Source organism: Pimephales promelas, chromosome 3 (assembly GCF_988280905.1).
Source record: "Pimephales promelas chromosome 3, fPimPro1.hap1.1, whole genome shotgun sequence".
In the NCBI taxonomy this organism is placed as follows: domain Eukaryota; kingdom Metazoa; phylum Chordata; class Actinopteri; order Cypriniformes; family Leuciscidae; genus Pimephales; species Pimephales promelas.
In genome coordinates, this window is record NC_142771.1 from 26,129,229 (window position 1) to 26,149,137 (window position 19,909).

The 19,909-nt window shown below is 38.0% G+C and overlaps 1 protein-coding gene across 4 annotated transcripts; it reads left to right on the forward strand.

Annotated features, from left to right (window-relative positions):
* Window positions 1-1,228: 1,228 nt before the first annotated feature.
* On the forward strand, window positions 1,229-10,251 carry znf207a (zinc finger protein 207, a). Of its 4 annotated transcripts, XR_016155130.1 has the most exons (13): window positions 1,229-1,379; window positions 2,559-2,685; window positions 2,771-2,909; window positions 2,998-3,177; window positions 3,266-3,341; window positions 3,431-3,501; window positions 3,603-3,748; window positions 4,922-5,002; window positions 6,176-6,397; window positions 6,693-6,849; window positions 8,652-8,826; window positions 9,026-9,104; window positions 10,135-10,251. XR_016155130.1 is itself a non-coding variant. In XM_039686482.2 (12 exons), exons 1-11 carry the CDS (start codon window positions 1,339-1,341, stop codon window positions 8,810-8,812), a joined length of 1,401 nt encoding a protein of 466 aa, XP_039542416.1. In that variant the 5' UTR covers window positions 1,229-1,338; the 3' UTR covers window positions 8,813-8,826; window positions 9,026-9,193. The 4 variants fall into 4 exon arrangements, 3 of the variants coding, with proteins under 3 accessions (XP_039542416.1, XP_039542414.1, XP_039542417.1); XM_039686482.2 differs by lacking the exon at window positions 10,135-10,251 and having other exon boundaries at window positions 9,026-9,193; XM_039686480.2 differs by lacking the exon at window positions 10,135-10,251 and having other exon boundaries at window positions 8,652-9,354.
* Window positions 10,252-19,909: the final 9,658 nt, after the last annotated feature.

The window sequence follows — 19,909 nt, forward strand, 5'->3', positions numbered from 1 at the left end:
ACAGCAGCTTTTTGCGTTTTTTTTTTTCGTAAAAAAAAAAAACAACAACAAACAAACATGACCAAACATGACTTCAAAAATTGTTTTCCATATGTGGGGAGTCATGAGACGCCCCCTTCCGCTGATTGGTCAAGTACAAATCTGAGCATATGACGTCATCAGCCGTCTCTCAGGTCTGTCCAACAAAATAATATTGCTCAACGGTAATCTACCCATTAAGGATGTAATTTGTCATTTTGAAAACCCAAACAAATCTTTAGAATCTACTGGTAACTTCCTTATTGTGGCAAATGTATATCTTAGACTTTGTTGACATTTTGAACAATTTAAATTGAGTTGGGCCAACACAATTTTGGAAAAGTTCAATTCTAAATATCAATTATTGAGTTTGACCGACTCAATTTTGGAAAAATTTAAATTGAGCTGGCCAAACTCAATTTTGGAAATTTTTAATTCTAAATTTTTATTATTGAGTTTTTGCCAACTTAATTTTGAACAATTTAAATTGAGTTGGGCTAACTCAATTTTGGAAAAATTTAATTCTAAATATTAATTATTGACTTGGGCCCAATTAATTTTGGAAAATCTAAATTGAGTTGGGCCAACTCAATTTTGGAACATTTTAATTCTAAATATTAATATATTAAATATTTGCATAAAATAGATGGTGTAGAACTTATTTCAGCAAACTACCTCTCATTGTTACATCCCCATCTATTGTTACAACCCATCATAGGTAGGTTGTAACAAAAAAAAAAAAAAAAATACCTCTATGTATTTGACACTAACTCACTTAATCTGTGATTGTGTCGTCATGTCCATTTATCAAAGGTTTAGAGATACACAACCAGAGTTAATGATGCTAAAAGTGTTATTACTGTATGGTCTCCCGACCCTACCATTAAACACCGGAGATGAGGTCAACACTTTAACACTTACTGACAGGTCAGTAAATAATTAATTGGGCAAACTATTTATTAAATGTTTCCCCTGATATTCCTGTAAAATTTTACTAAGCAATAGATCGTGAAGGGAAAAAAATTGGTGAGTATGGAAAGTGAAAAAAAAAAATAATGTTCAGTCATAAATGATAACTGAATTCAGTTAAAGTTTTTTAAAACTATTTTTCATTTTGCTGTCATTTGAACACCAGTTTCCAAAACTGTGCACCTCCTGACCAGTAAGTGGCGGCATTAGCTACTTCTGATGAGTTGTCAGTGCACGGAAAATGCCGCCGTCAGAGCTGCCGCCGTCATGTCCTGTTTACTCCATTTTGTTTCTGCTAATAATTTGGTAGGTCTCAGTGTGCTGATTGCGGAAAAGACTGCTAAATAAATTATGGGGAGAAAAAAGAAGAAGCAGATGAAACCCTGGTGTTGGTATCCTTCTTTTAAAGCTATCATACTGTTGTTCTAATATTTTCTCTTGGTGTATTAGTAGGGATTGGCTCACTTCCTGTTTACGGATGGCTAATGCATTGTTCGCATGTTTCTCTTATAATCAAGGCTGTGTCTCAAACACATACTGAGCTATGTGCTTTACTCTCAAGACATCATAGGCGCTTATGAATTTGAGTTCTATTTGAACGCACGCCTGATCGCTGATTATATTAAGTCACAGCCCAGACTTCAGTCTTTGTCATTATCCTTCAGCTGGTGATCCTGGATTAAACATTATCACAAAATAAACCTGGTCATTATGACCAGGACCTCGGCGTGAAGCGAAGACCTAACTTACCAATTAACACACTGACTTGATACATCATGATATATCTAACGATATAAATTGAAATGATGTTTTGTTTATGTCTGTTTATTTGTTAAAGTTACTTGTAGGTAAGTGTAACGTTTCCGCTAATAAAACATACCATTATGGTCATTTATAACGTGGAGAACAGTCAACAAGGAAATTAACAGTTTTGTGGTTATTCTACAACAATATGTGACTCCTTAATTCGTCAATTCACAATCACTATTCACATTTTTACGTTGAGCGTTATAAACAAATGTATCTGCTTTCATAGACATTTTAGTGCCTAAACTTCAAAGTCTCAACATCTTGCTATCATCATAATATGCCAGTGGTTCTCAACCAAGGGACCAGGGCCCACTAGGTGGCCTTGAGATTATTTAAAAAAGATAAAACAAACTGTTAAATAAGAAATTCCTTTATTTTTAATTGTCTAGTTGTTGTTTTTTAACAACCATATGTATAATAAGCTTTTAAACAGCAAATGTCCCCTGAATGAATAAGGGAATTTAGTGAAAGTGTAATTAAACTCTATGGACATTCTTATAAAGATATTCATTTTCCTCTAAAAATGTATCAGTTTGAAAAAATCCTTATTCAGTAAATCACAAAGAACTGGAGAATGTCACAGGGCCTGTTCTTATTGTGGAAAATGGGGAGAACTTGTAGGTTGAGAACCACTGGTGTTTATGAAAGAAGTGTGACAAAAGATTTAAGCATCCTTATGCTAATAAGGTTGACTTAATGACGTTTTTGGCTTTCTGTTATGACTTTTTTTCTTGTTTATATGACTTTAACCGCAAACCCAGGTACTGTAACAGGGATTTTGATGATGAAAAGATTCTCATTCAACACCAGAAGGCCAAGCATTTTAAGTGTCACATATGTCACAAGAAGTTATACACAGGTCCTGGTCTGGCCATCCACTGTATGCAGGTACATAAGTATGTCATTGGGATTGTGTGTCTATATATGTAATATATTTACTGTATGTCTTAAACTTTTTGTTTGTTTATTGAAGGTTCACAAAGAAACTATTGATGGTGTACCTAATGCAATACCTGGAAGGACTGACATAGAACTGGAGATCTATGGAATGGAGGGTATTCCAGAGAAAGACATGGAGGAGAGACGACGTGTACTTGAACAAAAAACACAGGGTAGCACATTTAACTTCATATTACTCATGCTATTTTTGTAGCCCACGTAAACCCATAATAACAATATTCCCCTGCTTTGTGTAAACAGAAAATCAGAAGAAAAGATCAAATCAAGATGATTCTGATGAAGATGATGAGGACGAAGAGGCTGGACCCTCCTTCCAACAGCCAGCATCAACCGCACAGCCTCAGGCAGCCTACGCCCCCATGACTCAGCCAGGAATGGCACCTGTTCCTGCTCCAGGGATGCCACACGGAAGCTACTCGGGTGTGCTTTGTAATAATACAAAACAACCAGTTCAAGCTTTTATGCATAGTATATTTATTATGTGTCTCCTAAATTACTTATCTCAAAGGAATGCCCCCAATGATGCCTGGTGTTCCCCCAATGATGCCAGGGATGCCCCCTGTCATGCCAGGGATGCCTCCAGGGTAAGCGTTAATATAGTCTGAATATTGCTCATCCATGTTGTAAACATGTTTCTTTCAATAACTTCCTTCCTGTTACATGTAATTAATAGCATGATGCCAATGAGTGGCATGATGCCACCTACACATGGAATGCCACCAATGATGCCAGGCATGCCACCAGGTACAGGAACCTTTAAATTTAAGGCTCAGTAGTAGGTATACTTTTTTTTCAGAATTATTTTATTATTGTCATAAAATTATTTGATTATTGTGGTATTACAGGAATTCCTCCTCCCATGGGCCATCACCCTGGCATACCCCACATGGCTCAAGCTCCTCCTACTACCACCCGGCCAGCTATGCCTGCCACCACGGTGTCCACGCCACAGCCAAATGTATCCAAGCCACTGTTTCCCAGTGCAGGACAGGTATGCTGCCCTTCCTTGCTAGTTGCAAAGCCGAAAGGCATCTTAAGTAAACTTAAATGTCTTTATTTTTTATGTCACTTTCAGGGACTGATTAGACTGATTAGATGCCAAGGAAAATACTGTACAGGCAGTTTTTGGTTAGAAAGAGAGAGAGAAAGAGACACTTTTGCATCACTTCATGCTGCTGACAGTGATGTTTTCAGGTTTCCAATGCTTCTGAACCAGGGGTCTCAAACTCAAAATATATAGTAATCAAAGATTACACCTCTTATTAAGATGTGTTACTGTTTTGTTCGATTGGGTCATGAGAGTAGGACGCTAGTTACAGGTGTAAATGGGGTCTAAAATGTTTTGAGCTTGTCCACTTTCGACCACAAAGAGGTAGTCGAGAACTCATTTGTTTCATTTGTTTCCGGATTGTTTTCGTAGTGTAGACTCAAGCTCTACAGCACACTTCTTTTCGGCAGTCAAAGGGGGTTACGTGTTTGGGCGTCATGCACAAAAACCCTTAAGGCACCAAGGTGGTGGTGCCACCGGCTATATATATATATATATATATATATATATATATATATATAGTATATATATAAAATATAGCTGCAAGCAGTGATTACTGGCCCAAGCCAGTGGCACAACCCCGGTGCCTTTATGTGGTCGAATGCGTGCGAACAGCCACAGAAGATCTGATATAGCCCACACATTTACCCACTCATTGACCCTCCCCTCAAAGAAATCAGGACAGACGTGGTTGAAAGTGGACAATAAAATTAAGTATTTTCCTATAAAAGTGTATGAATTCATAGTTACATGCAAAGTTTTTAGGCTTTTATTTGGTGAATTGTTATTAAATGAAAAAAAAATTATTAGTTGTTTTATTAAAAACAAATCATTACAAAAATTCTGGCGCACATATGAAATATATTGCTTTGTTTTTTGTTTTTTATTTAAAAGTGATCCCTTTTTTTGCTGTTTTGGAAATTCTTAAGAGACCAAAATGGATAAACCTATGAGGGGTTAATAAAAATAAAATAGAAAAAACCCTCAGTGCTGGTCCTTTTAGAGCGCAGTTTTAAATGACCAGAGGTTAAGTGTGTTCATGATAGTTTTTGTGAGCAGCGGTCATGTCCAGAATTAAACGGGGTCTTTACTGTGTGCTCTTTCTCCATGCTGCAGATGGGCACTCGAGCTCCAAGCACAAGCTCTGCCTCCTCCAGTCTGGACACTTTGTCAGCATCCTCTAAACCGCTGTCCCAAGTATGCAGTAGCTTGCTGACTCGGTGAAAGAGCTGCTTTTTAAAACTATTGATGGCATGTGATGGCAGACAGACCTCAGACTGCCTCTTAGAATAATTGCCTTTGCACTTGAGGACATATGTAGTGCTTCAGAAGAATCAAAAGAGATTTTTAATCGAGGCTGATAAGTGATAGACAGCTTGATTGTCTCTTTTAAACTCTTTTAAGTCTCTTTCTTTAAAATACACCTTCATGGTCAAATTTTAACTCTGTATATATTCAGTGGCCCCAAAAAGTATTTGGACTCATTGGGGCATTTGATCATGATTCACTTTTTACACCCAGAAAGTATCCAAAGACTTTATTTTGTTAAACATTTTGTGTTTTTATTATTTAAAACCAGTCGATTATTCAGTGACCTTAGCTGGCAGGAGGGTTCAGTACACTTGCAGGATTGAATTGAGGTAGTCAGCCCACAATGCCAGCATCAAAACTTTAAATTCTGTTTGCAACTGGGAGCCAGTGGAGTGAGATCAGGAGGGGTGTGACATGGGTTTTGGCTACCGTGTTCAGGATCATCTACAGAGATTAGTTGAACTGTCTGGAAGGCCTGCCAGTAGAGCGTTGCAGTAGTCCTGTTTTGAAATGACACAAGCTTGGCCAAGAAGTTGCACCACATACTTTGACAGGATGGGTCTGATTTTCTTAATGTTTCAAAGCCCAAACCTGCACGTCCGGGTTGTTGCTGAAATATGGGTGGATAATGCCATGCATGATATTAACTCTATACTATTTTGTCTAAATAAAGGGTTAGGGTAAAGTAAAGTAAACATAAAATAAAGGGTAACCCTAACCCTTAGACATTACACCATTATAATGTACAGTATGAAAAAAAAAATTAAACTGTTATTAAATTAGCATTTCTAAACATTGACTTTAAGTGAGCGTTAGATGGCGGTATTTTGTGAGCTATAAATGATCTTGCTCTCTATTACTAGATAAGATAAATAAATAACACTTGATTTGGTGTTCTGTTATATCTTGCATTGTATATTAAGTGTGACTTAAATACTTTGTGGGGCCACTGTATTCAGACTTTTAAGAATCTGTTTTGCTTCTGTAACTGTAGTACCTAAGTGCAGCATAGAGTTGAATCCATGAATGTATCTAATCTGCGCTTTTGTCTCACTTCAGGTCCAGCAGGCTGGTTCTGGTGTAGCAGTGAGCGCTTCTGCACCTCCTTCTGCTGCGCCTAAACCCACATTCCCAGCCTACACCCAGTCCTCCACCACTGCTGCTGCCAACACGAGCAGCACTGTGGCCAAACCGGGCACCCCAGTCACAAGTAAGCCCGCTACCCTCACCACTACCAGTGCAACCAGTAAGTTGATCCACCCTGATGAAGACATATCATTGGTAAGTGAACCTGTTTCTATGCTTTGTCTTTTAAGCTCTGCAGAACTATCTATAGTGCATGTTTGCATTTGATAAAAAAAACAGGTTCATTATTTCATACGGTCTTGTTCCAAACCTGTGACTTTCTTTCCTCTGCGGAACAAGACAGTCAAAGTTACAAAACAACACTGGACCCCAGTGACTTTAATTTTCACATTATGTTCTTTTATGTTCCACAGAAGAAAGAAAGGAAACAAAAAAAAGTAATTTTTTTATGTCTTACCGCCCTGCATGTTTTGCTTTATGTGCTTGACAGGAGGAGTTGCGAGCACAGCTGCCTCGCTACCAGTGTAAAATCCCTAGTGCGGGACAGGCCCACATATCTTCCCCACCGGTCGCAGCAATGGGAGGCGTGTTGCCCCCTCAGCAGGGCATTCCTGCGCAGCAGCCGGGTGTTAGGCATCCCATGCAAGGTAGGGTGTATATAAGTGCTCTCAGACTATTGGATGCCCACTGAATATCAAATAAGACTAAAAATGTCTTGTTACACTAGTCTTTAATAGTTGTTATTCAGAAAGAATGCAGTAATTAAAAGTGACAAGTCATTTATAATGGTACAAAATATTTCCATTTCAAATAATGTTGTTATTTTGAACTTCCCTTATTAAAAAATCCTGAAAAAATGCGTTACTTTTTCCACTAAAATATAAACTGTTTTCAACATTAATGATAAATGTTTCCTGAGCTTCAAATCAGCATATAATGGCGCTTTTCCACTGCTGGTACGTTCGGCTCGGCGCTGTACGGTTCGGCTCGCTTCGCTTTAGCTCGGTTTGCTCTTCCACTGCAGTTAGTACCGCTTCGAAGTAGGTGGGATTTAGTCTGATCGTCATAGTTTATCCGTTCCTAAGCTACTTCCTCACCTACATACATGTGAAAGCAGATTATCAATGAAACAATGAATAATGATGAGCCTGCTGAAATGTTCCTATAAATATATTTTCTTTCCAACTGTGCATTCTGATTAATAATAGACTGAATTTATTTACCCACTAATCTGCAGCAGTCCTATGAAAATGATATACTGTATGCATATTTGCTCATCTTCTCAAAAGTTTATTTTTCTCTTTCTGACATTTCATACATGTTGGGTTTACATTTTTAAATGAAATTGATTGCTTTTGTGCACTGGTGTTTATTCCAGTCTTTTAAAATAGTTGAATGAATGAATGCTTGTGAGGTGTCTGTAACGATGTTAAATAGGCTAGGCTACTTAATCAATTATGTACACAGCGTGGAGGAGAATGACAGTCAACTACTTTGAATATGATAGCATTTTTGGCATAAACATGTAAATAGTGAAAAGACTGCACTGTAAAAAAAAATATTTTCATGTTTAGTAATCACAACATTTTTTCTTTTGTCAAATCAAATCCATATAATATATATACATATATATATATATATATATAATTGTGAGTTTCTGATGATTAAATCATTCTCCATCATTGTATTAACTCACTTCTTCCATTTCAATGAACTTAAAATTTTAAGGCAACCAGGTTACTTACTTTTTAAGTTAAACCAACAATAATTTTTTACAGTGTGACATTGAAAGCTGATGACACAGAATGATTCAAATATTTAATCCAAATAAATAAATGTTCATTTCATGGTTCGTATTGATGTTCTTCATCTGTTCACACATACACTTCAGCATCGCGGCCACTAGTTTAGATGAACACTGACGGCGTATGTTTAACACGGTTTGGGTTGGATTAAAACGTCATGTTCCGATAAGTTTGAAAAATTCTGCACACAGTAAACATCAGAATATACTTTCTCCTGTCAATAAAAATTGGCAAATTTTTAAATCTTATTGTGGACACTCATTTTAAGTGGCGTTTGTTCAACTCATTGACCACACAGTACATTGAAAGTAAACAACCGGAAATAAGTGAGACATTCTATTTCCAATCTATTTTCTAAAGTGCGTCACAAAGCTCAGTGCAAAAGCTCCATTGAAGACTTGTAATTTGTTTCTCTGATGTCAAATCTTCAGCATTTAGAAAAATAGAAAAAAAAAGTTATTTTAAATTGTAATAGTATTACTGTTTTAAAATTTTTTATCAAATAAATGCAGCCTTGATGAACATTAGAGACTCTTTCAAAAACATAATAAAAGTCTTGCCAACCACAAACTTTAGAACGGTATTGAGTAAGATAAAAGCAGATTTGTGTTATAAATGCAACTAATCAGTTTCTTCTCATGTAGGGCCATATGGTGCTCCACCTCAAGCAGTGCCTGGGTACGTCCCGGGTGGGATGCCACCGTATGGGCAAGCCCCACCCATGGTTCCTCCTTACCAGGCCGCACCCCCTCGGCCTGCCATTGGCATGAGACCTCCAGTAATGTCTCCTGGAGGCCGATATTGAAGCGTCTTCATTAGGTTTGGTGATTCAACCATTTTACCATCTAGTGGCGTTCTTTACAATCCAGATCAGTAACCGTAACCCTTCTTGCAATGAGGGGATGGAGTAGTCAAACTGTGTAACGCATGGGACATTTGATTTTACCTAGTCTTGTATTTGGACCTTCCCTTTGTTGCAGATCATACAGTTTGGCTTTTTTTCTCATGTTTTGTTTAGGTTTTTAGAAGTGAAGTGTAGTAAATATGGTTCGTAATAATTTGAAGCGGCTGGAGTTTCGTACAGCACCTTTATCAAGGCAAGTCACTGTAAATATACTACTGTACTAAAAGTGTGAAGCCTTCGCAGCACCAAAAGGTGCTGTTGGACGTCCTGTCCCCAGCGTTGCTCGGTGAGGGCTTCAGATAGCTGTCACTGTTGAGTTTATTTTTCTGTGTCTGCTTGTCTACATTTACAGTGTTCTCTCTGTAGGGCCAATAACAAAAGGACTCCTGTGAATGATATCTGTACTGTTCCACTATGAATTGTAATAAACTATTGAAATCTAACGGCTGTTTTTTCATGAGCGAGTAAAGGACAACTCCGTAAGGTTTGTACTTCAAATGATCCACATGATGGCTGTTATTTTTGTATGAAAGCAGTGTGTTTAGCGTATGCTGGAATGCATTTATGAGTGCGAGGAAAGCCGAAGCATTTGCATCCACGTTTGCTGTTCTTTCATATGGGAGTTCGAGTTTAAAGGGGTCAAATCATAAGGAATTACATTTCTCTAATCTTTTGAAAGAAAGTAGTTTCGTACCATGTAAACTTGATGCCACTCAAAACATCTCACAATGTCTGACATTTACACTTTAGTGATGCCTGTTTGGTGTTCGGAAGCTTTCAAAAACCAGTACAGATAGGATATATTTCATTATTCCTGCACAACATAAAACCAGCGATATAAAACTAACAAGGTCCCTGATATTAACAGTTGAGGGTGCTTAAGAGGCTACAACAAAGTCAATTAAATTGTAATGTTCACGGACAAAGTGGAAAACGAGCATGGAAAAGCTCAATTTTGACTATTTGATGCGGGAAAAACTGTGGACCTAAATGTTTGAGACCCCTTTAAATGTTCAACTCCTTATGCAAGAGCATATGGCTCTCAAAGAGATAAACAACCATTCAGATGGCAGTCTTCCTGAAGATCACCGTCTTGTGAAAGACTGATATAACCCAAATGAACTGGCTAAAGCTCATTATTTGACTGTGATTTTCAGGAAGATGCAGGCAAGGCTGTGACTGTAGTTGTTGTCCTAAACTGAGGATTTCTCTTCTCCTTGTAGCAATGCCATGGGACTGGCTGAGGCAGAGTCTCAGTGTTGCCCTGCACAGGCTGAGGCAAGTCTCACATTTTCTCTCTTTACTCTCTGTATTCAGGGGGCCTCACAGTCATTTGGCTGTTGGATGCAAACGTCCCCAAACTTAGAACAAGTTTGGTGATGGCCCCCGGTTTTATTAATATCAGGGGAATATTCATAACTAACTCCGTTTTAGTTAACATGTTAAATGTACACAAATATGTTTCAAAAGTTTGGGGTCAGTAAGATGCTTTGGGGGATGGGGAAAGAAAGTAGTAATTTTATTTAGCAGGGATGCAGTAAACACATTCATACAAAAGTTATAAAACATTTAAAATGATCGATGTTCTTTTAAATGTTTTATTTGCCAAAGAAACAGTGAGAAGTTCAATGTTTCTTGAACATTAAACCATCATATTCGTGTGACACTGAAGACTCGAGTAATGATGCTGAAAATTCAGCTTTGCATCACAGAACATATATTTGAAATGTCTTACTGTATTTTTGATCAAATACATCCAGTCGTCTAATGAACAAGATTTCTCTCAAATTCAAAAACATTGAAAAGTCTTGCTGACCCCAAACTTTTGAATGGTTGTGTGTTAATAAAATATGTTATTTTCAACTACATCTATGGCATTCTGTCGATTAGCACAGACAATGACTCATCTCGCAGTTTGTATTAAACAAATGGGACGGATATGCAATCAAGGAAAGTTTAGCAGCTATGTTAGCTAATAAGTCCTTAGTAAATGCAACTTGCATATAAACATTACACGTGTGTAATGCAGTTCCCATTTTTACAAACAGAAGGATGAGTTGAAATTTTTCAGGATGCCACAGATTCTGTCCACAAGCATAGTTGAAAATCCAGAATATTAATTGAAATACTTTCACTGGTTTTGGAGATGTTTGGCATGACACTAATGGTATCAATCCACAGAACTACTACTTCAAGGAATTGTTTAGCATCTAGCCCAGAATAAGAATCCGATGGTTTTGTGTTTAAGTACTGTGAGTGAGTTTTTTTTTTTTTTTTTTTTTTGTGGTTCTGTTTCTGTCCGTTTGCTACTGATCAGTTCCCCTTGATTTTTAAGGAAAACGTAATCCAGGACCCTCTGTAAAGGTACAGAGTTGAGATTTGGTTAAAAGCAAAAGACACTGCTTTCCGGTTCACTGTCAACAAATTTTTTGCCTGGTAAGTTTGGTTAGGTTTAGTCCCTAGTTTTTTTTAAATCTGCACTCATTTTCCTGTTTAAACTGAGATTTGTTTCAGAGTTTATTTCTCCAGTATAGCAGCACAAAGTGAGTTGCCTTTTCCTTTTTGTCCCATTTGAAAATAATAAAAACTAAAATAAAAACAAATGAGCTGTGTATTCTTTGTATATTTGGTCATATATTTTACATATGGGGCTGGTTTCACAGATGGCTTCGTTCAATTAGAACATTTAAAGGGTTAGTTCAAAATTATGTCATTAATGAGTAATGACTCACCCTCATGTCATTCCAAGCCCGTAAGACCTTCCGTTCATCTTCAGTTTAAGAGATTTTAGATTCAGTCAGAGAGTTTTCTGTTCCTCCATTGTAAATGTATATACGGTACACTGTCCTTGTCCAGAAAGGAAATAAAGACATCATCAAAGTAGTCCATCAGTGGGTTAGCTAGAATTTTTTTGAAGCATCGTAAAAATATTTTGGTCCAAAAATAACAAAAAACTACGACTTTATTCAGCACTGGATTGTCTTCAGGTTCTGTTGTCAAGTCGCGTTCAGTGACGCTGGTGACGTAAGACACTGCTGACGCGTGTCTGGTGGCTCCGTGTATTTGGGTTCAATAAATATGGCTGGGCAAAAAAATGCAAGTCTTCGTTTGTGTCGAAATCCTTAGACATGTTTGTGAAGATTGTTTTGTTTACAGTGTGCATCTCCCTCAGACTGTGAACAAAGCTCGGGCGCACTGAGAACACGTCAACAGCGTCTTACGTCACCAGAGTCACTGAACGCGGATTGACAACAGAACCGGAAGACAATACAATGCTGAATAAAGTCATAGTTTTTGTTATTTTTAGGGAAGCCCAACAGGACAGATACAGTGTTTACTGTTAGCCCAGTTAGTGGATGAACACAAGGCCACAAGGAAAATTCGGACCGGGTGTCATATTAACTCACTGTCATCCATTGTCTGCAACACGTCTTTTCTCTCTTCGTCTTTCTGCCATCTCTCATCTGCTAAAGAAACGCTTAAGCCTATTAAAAGTCCTTATCTGTACTCCTAACAATTGACCTTAAGACCTCTTTTAAGTGTTAAGATACTTTCTGAATGACTTTTTACTAGGATTTTTTTATTTAATTGTAAAAGTAAACGCCCACATTTCTAAGAATTTTCTCACTTGGAGCTACTCTTTGCATGAAGATTATTTATGAATATAGGCCCTGAGCTTTAAATTACTTAAAATAAAATGATGAACAATGTCAATGCTGGAATAAACTGCCAGAAAAGAAGATATTTTGGTGCAAATGTGGAAACATTTACTCTACAAGTCATATTTCTATAACGCTGTACTTTCAGTGGTAACACACTACCTGTACTAAAACAAATAATGTGTCTGCTGAACTTTCTGTGCTTCGGTGGAGCTCTGCCGAGATGAAAAGAGAGAGGAAAGCCGAAGCATTTGCATCCACGTTTGATGTTCTTTCATATGGGAGTTTGAGTTTAAAGGAGTCAAATCATAAGGAATAGGAGTTACATTTCTCTAATCTTTTGAAAGAAAGTAGTTTCGTACCATGTAAACTTGATGCCACTCAAAACATCTCACAATGTCTAATGTTTATTGTAAGCTGTTAAATTTCAGTCTAGGGTACTTGGAAAAACATTTTTTTTTTTTTACTAAGCATTCAATCTACAGCATAACAACAGGTGACGCATTTAAACATACTTATATTATACATTTTATTATACATGACTATTTTAAATGATTGATTGGCCTACTCTGTAATAGAGGTAACATCAGTGAACCAATCTATTTTTTCAATCTATATTCTAGCTTGATAAAAAAAAAAAAAAAACGCATGCCTAAATTATACATGGCCAACAATGCAAAGATATGCAATTTCATGAGTTTAATCCTTTAACACTTTTCAGCATTTCAAGATTTTCATTACATCCAAAGGCTTGAGGGTGAATCAGTGGACATATTTTGTGTTACACAAGCAAGTAAATCACATCCATCACTTCTGTACCTGCGGCGAAAGTTTGCCCATTCAGAAAGTGTTCTGAACATCTCTAAAGATGAAGGCATGAGAGCAGATCCAGGAATTGAGGGAAGCATCAAGAGCTCCGGCCAGCCGAAATTTCACCAGACAGGCGAAATTACTGTGACTTTCTGATTTAAGACTAACAGACACGGGGCTCTATGTCTGCGATTTCTCTGGAAATCCATCAGATCAGCATTTGGTGAACACAGCCCTTTTTCGGCTTGTGAATGCAGGTTGGAAAATTTGTCTTTATATTTAAATATAATTTTTTTTATTTAAATACATATCATATGTATGTATGTGTGTGTATATATATATGATCGAAAAGGGTACCACTGTCGTTTTTTTTTTTTGGGGGGTCGATTTTTTGAGTTTCGATATCTCAGCTCTGGAAGGGTCAAGAGACTCCATTTTTGCACTCAGGTTTAAGTCTCATGGCCCTCTATCAGAATCCAGAGTTTTGAGAAGATTGGAGAAACTTAATTTTTCGCCCGAAAAAAAAAACCGAAAGGGGTACCACTGTCGTTTTTTTTTTTTTTGGGGTCGATTTTTTTAGTTTCGATATCTCAGCTCTGGAAGGGTCTAGAGACTCCATTTTTGCACTCAGGTTTAAGTCTCATGGCCCTCTATCAGAATCCAGAGTTTTGAGAAGATTGGAGAAACTTAATTTTTCAACCGAAAAAAAAAAACGAAAGGGGTACCACTGTCGTTTTTTTTTTTTCGGGTCGAAATTTTGAGTTTCGATATCTCAGCTCTGGAAGGGTCTAGAGCCTCCATTTTTGCACTCAGGTTTAAGTCTCATGGCCCTCTATCAGAATCCAGAGTTTTGAGAAGATTGGAGAAACTTAATTTTTCGCCCGAAAAAAAAAACCGAAAGGGGTACCACTGTCGTTTTTTTTTTTTTGGGGTCGATTTTTTGAGTTTCGATATCTCAGCTCTGGAAGGGTCTAGAGACTCCATTTTTGCACTCAGGTTTAAGTCTCATGGCCCTCTATCAGAATCCAGAGTTTTGAGAAGATTGGAGAAACTTAATTTTTCAACCGAAAAAAAAAAACGAAAGGGGTACCACTGTCGTTTTTTTTTTGGGTCGAATGTTTGAGTTTTGATATCTCAGCTCTGGAAGGGTCTAGAGCCTCCATTTTTGCACTCAGGTTTAAGTCTCATAGCCCTCTATCAGAATCCCGAGTTTTGAGAAGATTGGAGAAACTTAATTTTTCGCCCAAAAAACAAAAAAAACGAAAGGGGTACCACTGTCGTTTTTTTTTTCGGGTCGAAATTTTGAGTTTCGATATCTCAGCTCTGGAAGGGTCTAGAGCCTCCATTTTTGCACTCAGGTTTAAGTCTCATTGCCCTCTATCAGAATCCCGAGTTTTGAGAAGATTGGAGAAACTTAATTTTTCGCCCGAAAAAAAAAACAACGAAAGGGGTACCACTGTCGTTTTTTTTTTGGGTCGAATTTTTGAGTTTCGATATCTCAGCTCTGGAAGGGTCTAGAGCCACCATTTTTACACTCAGGTTTAAATCTCATGGCCCTCTATCAGAATCCAGAGTTTTGAGAAGATTGGAGAAACTTAATTTTTCGCCTGAAAAAAAAAACCAAAGGGGTACCACTGTCGTTTTTTTTTTTTGGGGGTCGATTTTTTGAGTTTCGATATCTCAGCTCTGGAAGGGTCTAGAGACTCCATTTTTACACTCAGGTTTAAGTCTCATGGCCCTCTATCAGAATCCAGAGTTTTGAGAAGATTGGAGAAACTTAATTTTTCGCCCCAAAAAAAAAAAACGAAAGGGGTACCACTGTCGTTTTTTTTTTGGGTCGAATGTTTGAGTTTTGATATCTCAGCTCTGGAAGGGTCTAGAGCCTCCATTTTTGCACTCAGGTTTAAGTCTCATAGCCCTCTATCAGAATCCCGAGTTTTGAGAAGATTGGAGAAACTTAATTTTTCGCCCAAAAAACAAAAAAAACGAAAGGGGTACCACTGTCGTTTTTTTTTTTTCGGGTCGAAATTTTGAGTTTCGATATCTCAGCTCTGGAAGGGTCTAGAGCCTCCATTTTTGCACTCAGGTTTAAGTCTCATTGCCCTCTATCAGAATCCCGAGTTTTGAGAAGATTGGAGAAACTTAATTTTTCGCCCGAAAAAAAAAAAACCAAAGGGGTACCACTGTCGTTTTTTTTTTTGGGTCGAAATTTTGAGTTTCGATATCTCAGCTCTGGAAGGATCTAGAGCCTCCATTTTTGCACTCAGGTTTAAATCTCATGGCCCTCTATCAGAATCCCGAGTTTTGAGAAGATTGGAGAAACTTAATTTTTCGCCCGAAAAAAAAAAAACGAAAGGGGTACCACTGTCGTTTTTTTTTCGGGTCGAAGTTTTGAGTTTCGATATCTCAGCTCTGGAAGGGTCTAGAGCCTCCATTTTTACACTCAGGTTTAAGTCTCATGGCCCTCTATCAGAATCCAGAGTTTTGAGAAGATTGAAGAAACTTAATTTTTTGCCCAAAAAAACAAAAAACAAAAGGGGTACCACTGTCGTTTTTTTTTTCGGGTCGAAGTTTTGAGTTTCGATATCTCAGCTCTGGAAGGGTCTAGAGCCTCCATTTTTGCACTCAGGTTTAAGTCTCATGGCCCTCTATCAGAATCCCGAGTTTTGAGAAGATTGGAGAAACTTAATTTTTCGCCCGAAAAAAAAAAGAAAGGGGTACCACTGTTGTTGTTTTTTTTCGGGTCGAAATTTTGAGTTTCGATATCTCAGCTCTGGAAGGGTCTAGAGCCTCCATTTTTGCACTCAGGTTTAAGTCTCATGGCCCTCTATCAGAATCCCGAGTTTTGATAAGATTGGAGAAACGTAATTTTTCACCCGAAAAAAAAAAAACGAAAGGGGTACCACTGTCGGTTTTTTTTTGGGTCGAATTTTTGAGTTTCGATATCTCAGCTCTGGAAGGGTCTAGAGCCTCCATTTTTGCACTCAGGTTTAGGTCTCATGGCCCTCTATCAAAATCCCGAGTTTTGAGAAGATTGGAGAAACTTAATTTTTCGCCCGAAAAAAAAAAACGAAAGGGGTACCACTGTCGTTTTTTTTTTTGGGTCGAATTTTTGGGTTTCGATATCTCAGCTCTGGAAGGGTCTAGAGCCTCCATTTTTGCACTCAGGTTTAAATCTCATGGCCCTCTATCAGAATCCAGAGTTTTGAGAAGATTGGAGAAACTTAATTTTTCGCCCGAAAAAAAAAAACGAAAGGGGTACCACTGTCGTTTTTTTTTTTTGGGTCGAATTTTTGGGTTTCGATATCTCAGCTCTGGAAGGGTCTAGAGCCTCCATTTTTGCACTCAGGTTTAAATCTCATGGCCCTCTATCAGAATCCAGAATTTTGAGAAGATTGGAGAAACTTAATTTTTCGCCCGAAAAAAAAACGAAAGGGGTACCACTGTCGTTTTTTTTTTTGGGGTCGAATTTTTGAGTTTCGATATCTCAGCTCTGGAAGGATCTAGAGCCTCCATTTTTGCACTCAGGTTTAAATCTCATGGCCCTCTATCAGAATCCAGAGTTTTAAGAAGATTGGAGAAACTTAATTTTTCGCCCAAAAAACAAAAAAAACGAAAGGGGTACCACTGTCGTTTTTTTTTTTCGGGTCAAAATTTTGAGTTTCGATATCTCAGCTCTGGAAGGGTCTAGAGCCTCCATTTTTGCACTCAGGTTTAAGTTTCATGGCCCTCTATCAGAATCCCGAGTTTTGAGAAGATTGGAGAAACTTAATTTTTCGCCCGAAAAAAAAAACGAAAGGGGTACCACTGTCGTTTTTTTTTTCGGGTCGAAGTTTTGAGTTTCGATATCTCAGCTCTGGAAGGGTCTAGAGCCTCCATTTTTACACTCAGGTTTAAGTCTCATGGCCCTCTATCAGAATCCAGAGTTTTGAGAAGATTGGAGAAACTTAATTTTTCGCCCGAAAAAAAAAAAACGAAAGGGGTACCACTGTCGTTTTTTTTTTGGGTCGAATTTTTGAGTTTCGATATCTCAGCTCTGGAAGGATCTAGAGCCTCCATTTTTGCACTCAGGTTTAAGTCTCATGGCCCTCTATCAGAATCCCGAGTTTTGAGAAGATTGAAGAAACTTAATTTTTCGCCCGAAAAAAAAAAACGAAAGGGGTACCACTGTCGTTTTTTTTTTTTCGGGTCGAAATTTTGAGTTTCGATATCTCAGCTGTGGAAGGGTCTAGAGCCTCCATTTTTGCACTCAGGTTTAAGTCTCATGGCCCTCTATCAGAATCCAGAGTTTTGATAAGATTGGAGAAACTTAATTTTTCACCCGAAAAAAAAAAAACGAAAGGGGTACCACTGTCGTTTTTTTTTTTTCGGGTCGAAATTTTGACTTTCGATATCTCAGCTCTGGAAGGGTCTAGAGCCTCCATTTTTGCACTCAGGTTAAAGTCTCATGGTCCTCTATCAGAATCCAGAGTTTTGAGAAGATTGAAGAAACTTAATTTTTTGCCCAAAAAAACAAAAAACAAAAGGGGTACCACTGTCGTTTTTTTTTTCGGGTCGAAGTTTTGAGTTTCGATATCTCAGCTCTGGAAGGGTCTAGAGCCTCCATTTTTGCACTCAGGTTTAAGTCTCATGGCCCTCTATCAGAATCCCGAGTTTTGAGAAGATTGGAGAAACTTAATTTTTCGCCCGAAAAAAAAAAGAAAGGGGTACCACTGTTGTTGTTTTTTTTCGGGTCGAAATTTTGAGTTTCGATATCTCAGCTCTGGAAGGGTCTAGAGCCTCCATTTTTGCACTCAGGTTTAAGTCTCATGGCCCTCTATCAGAATCCCGAGTTTTGATAAGATTGGAGAAACGTAATTTTTCACCCGAAAAAAAAAAAACGAAAGGGGTACCACTGTCGGTTTTTTTTTGGGTCGAATTTTTGAGTTTCGATATCTCAGCTCTGGAAGGGTCTAGAGCCTCCATTTTTGCACTCAGGTTTAGGTCTCATGGCCCTCTATCAAAATCCCGAGTTTTGAGAAGATTGGAGAAACTTAATTTTTCGCCCGAAAAAAAAAAAACGAAAGGGGTACCACTGTCGTTTTTTTTTTTGGGTCGAATTTTTGGGTTTCGATATCTCAGCTCTGGAAGGGTCTAGAGCCTCCATTTTTGCACTCAGGTTTAAATCTCATGGCCCTCTATCAGAATCCAGAGTTTTGAGAAGATTGGAGAAACTTAATTTTTCGCCCGAAAAAAAAAAACGAAAGGGGTACCACTGTCGTTTTTTTTTTTTGGGTCGAATTTTTGGGTTTCGATATCTCAGCTCTGGAAGGGTCTAGAGCCTCCATTTTTGCACTCAGGTTTAAATCTCATGGCCCTCTATCAGAATCCAGAATTTTGAGAAGATTGGAGAAACTTAATTTTTCGCCCGAAAAAAAAAAGAAAGGGGTACCACTGTTGTTGTTTTTTTTCGGGTCGAAATTTTGAGTTTCGATATCTCAGCTCTGGAAGGGTCTAGAGCCTCCATTTTTGCACTCAGGTTTAAGTCTCATGGCCCTCTATCAGAATCCCGAGTTTTGATAAGATTGGAGAAACGTAATTTTTCACCCGAAAAAAAAAAAACGAAAGGGGTACCACTGTCGGTTTTTTTTTGGGTCGAATTTTTGAGTTTCGATATCTCAGCTCTGGAAGGGTCTAGAGCCTCCATTTTTGCACTCAGGTTTAGGTCTCATGGCCCTCTATCAAAATCCCGAGTTTTGAGAAGATTGGAGAAACTTAATTTTTCGCCCGAAAAAAAAAAACGAAAGGGGTACCACTGTCGTTTTTTTTTTTGGGTCGAATTTTTGGGTTTCGATATCTCAGCTCTGGAAGGGTCTAGAGCCTCCATTTTTGCACTCAGGTTTAAATCTCATGGCCCTCTATCAGAATCCAGAGTTTTGAGAAGATTGGAGAAACTTAATTTTTCGCCCGAAAAAAAAAAACGAAAGGGGTACCACTGTCGTTTTTTTTTTTTGGGTCGAATTTTTGGGTTTCGATATCTCAGCTCTGGAAGGGTCTAGAGCCTCCATTTTTGCACTCAGGTTTAAATCTCATGGCCCTCTATCAGAATCCAGAATTTTGAGAAGATTGGAGAAACTTAATTTTTCGCCCGAAAAAAAAACGAAAGGGGTACCACTGTCGTTTTTTTTTTTGGGGTCGAATTTTTGAGTTTCGATATCTCAGCTCTGGAAGGATCTAGAGCCTCCATTTTTGCACTCAGGTTTAAATCTCATGGCCCTCTATCAGAATCCAGAGTTTTAAGAAGATTGGAGAAACTTAATTTTTCGCCCAAAAAACAAAAAAAACGAAAGGGGTACCACTGTCGTTTTTTTTTTCGGGTCGAAATTTTGAGTTTCGATATCTCAGCTCTGGAAGGGTCTAGAGCCTCCATTTTTGCACTCAGGTTTAAGTTTCATGGCCCTCTATCAGAATCCCGAGTTTTGAGAAGATTGGAGAAACTTAATTTTTCGCCCGAAAAAAAAAACGAAAGGGGTACCACTGTCGTTTTTTT

Excerpts from the sequence above, each read along its gene's own strand:
- znf207a (XM_039686480.2), top strand. The coding sequence starts at position 1,339 with ATGGGGAGAAAAAAGAAGAAGCAGATGAAACCCTGGTGTTG. Across the intron at positions 2,910-2,997 it reads ACTTGAACAAAAAACACAGG|AAAATCAGAAGAAAAGATCA; the intron begins GTAGCACATTTA and ends TTGTGTAAACAG. Across the intron at positions 3,342-3,430 it reads ATGCCAGGGATGCCTCCAGG|CATGATGCCAATGAGTGGCA; the intron begins GTAAGCGTTAAT and ends TGTAATTAATAG.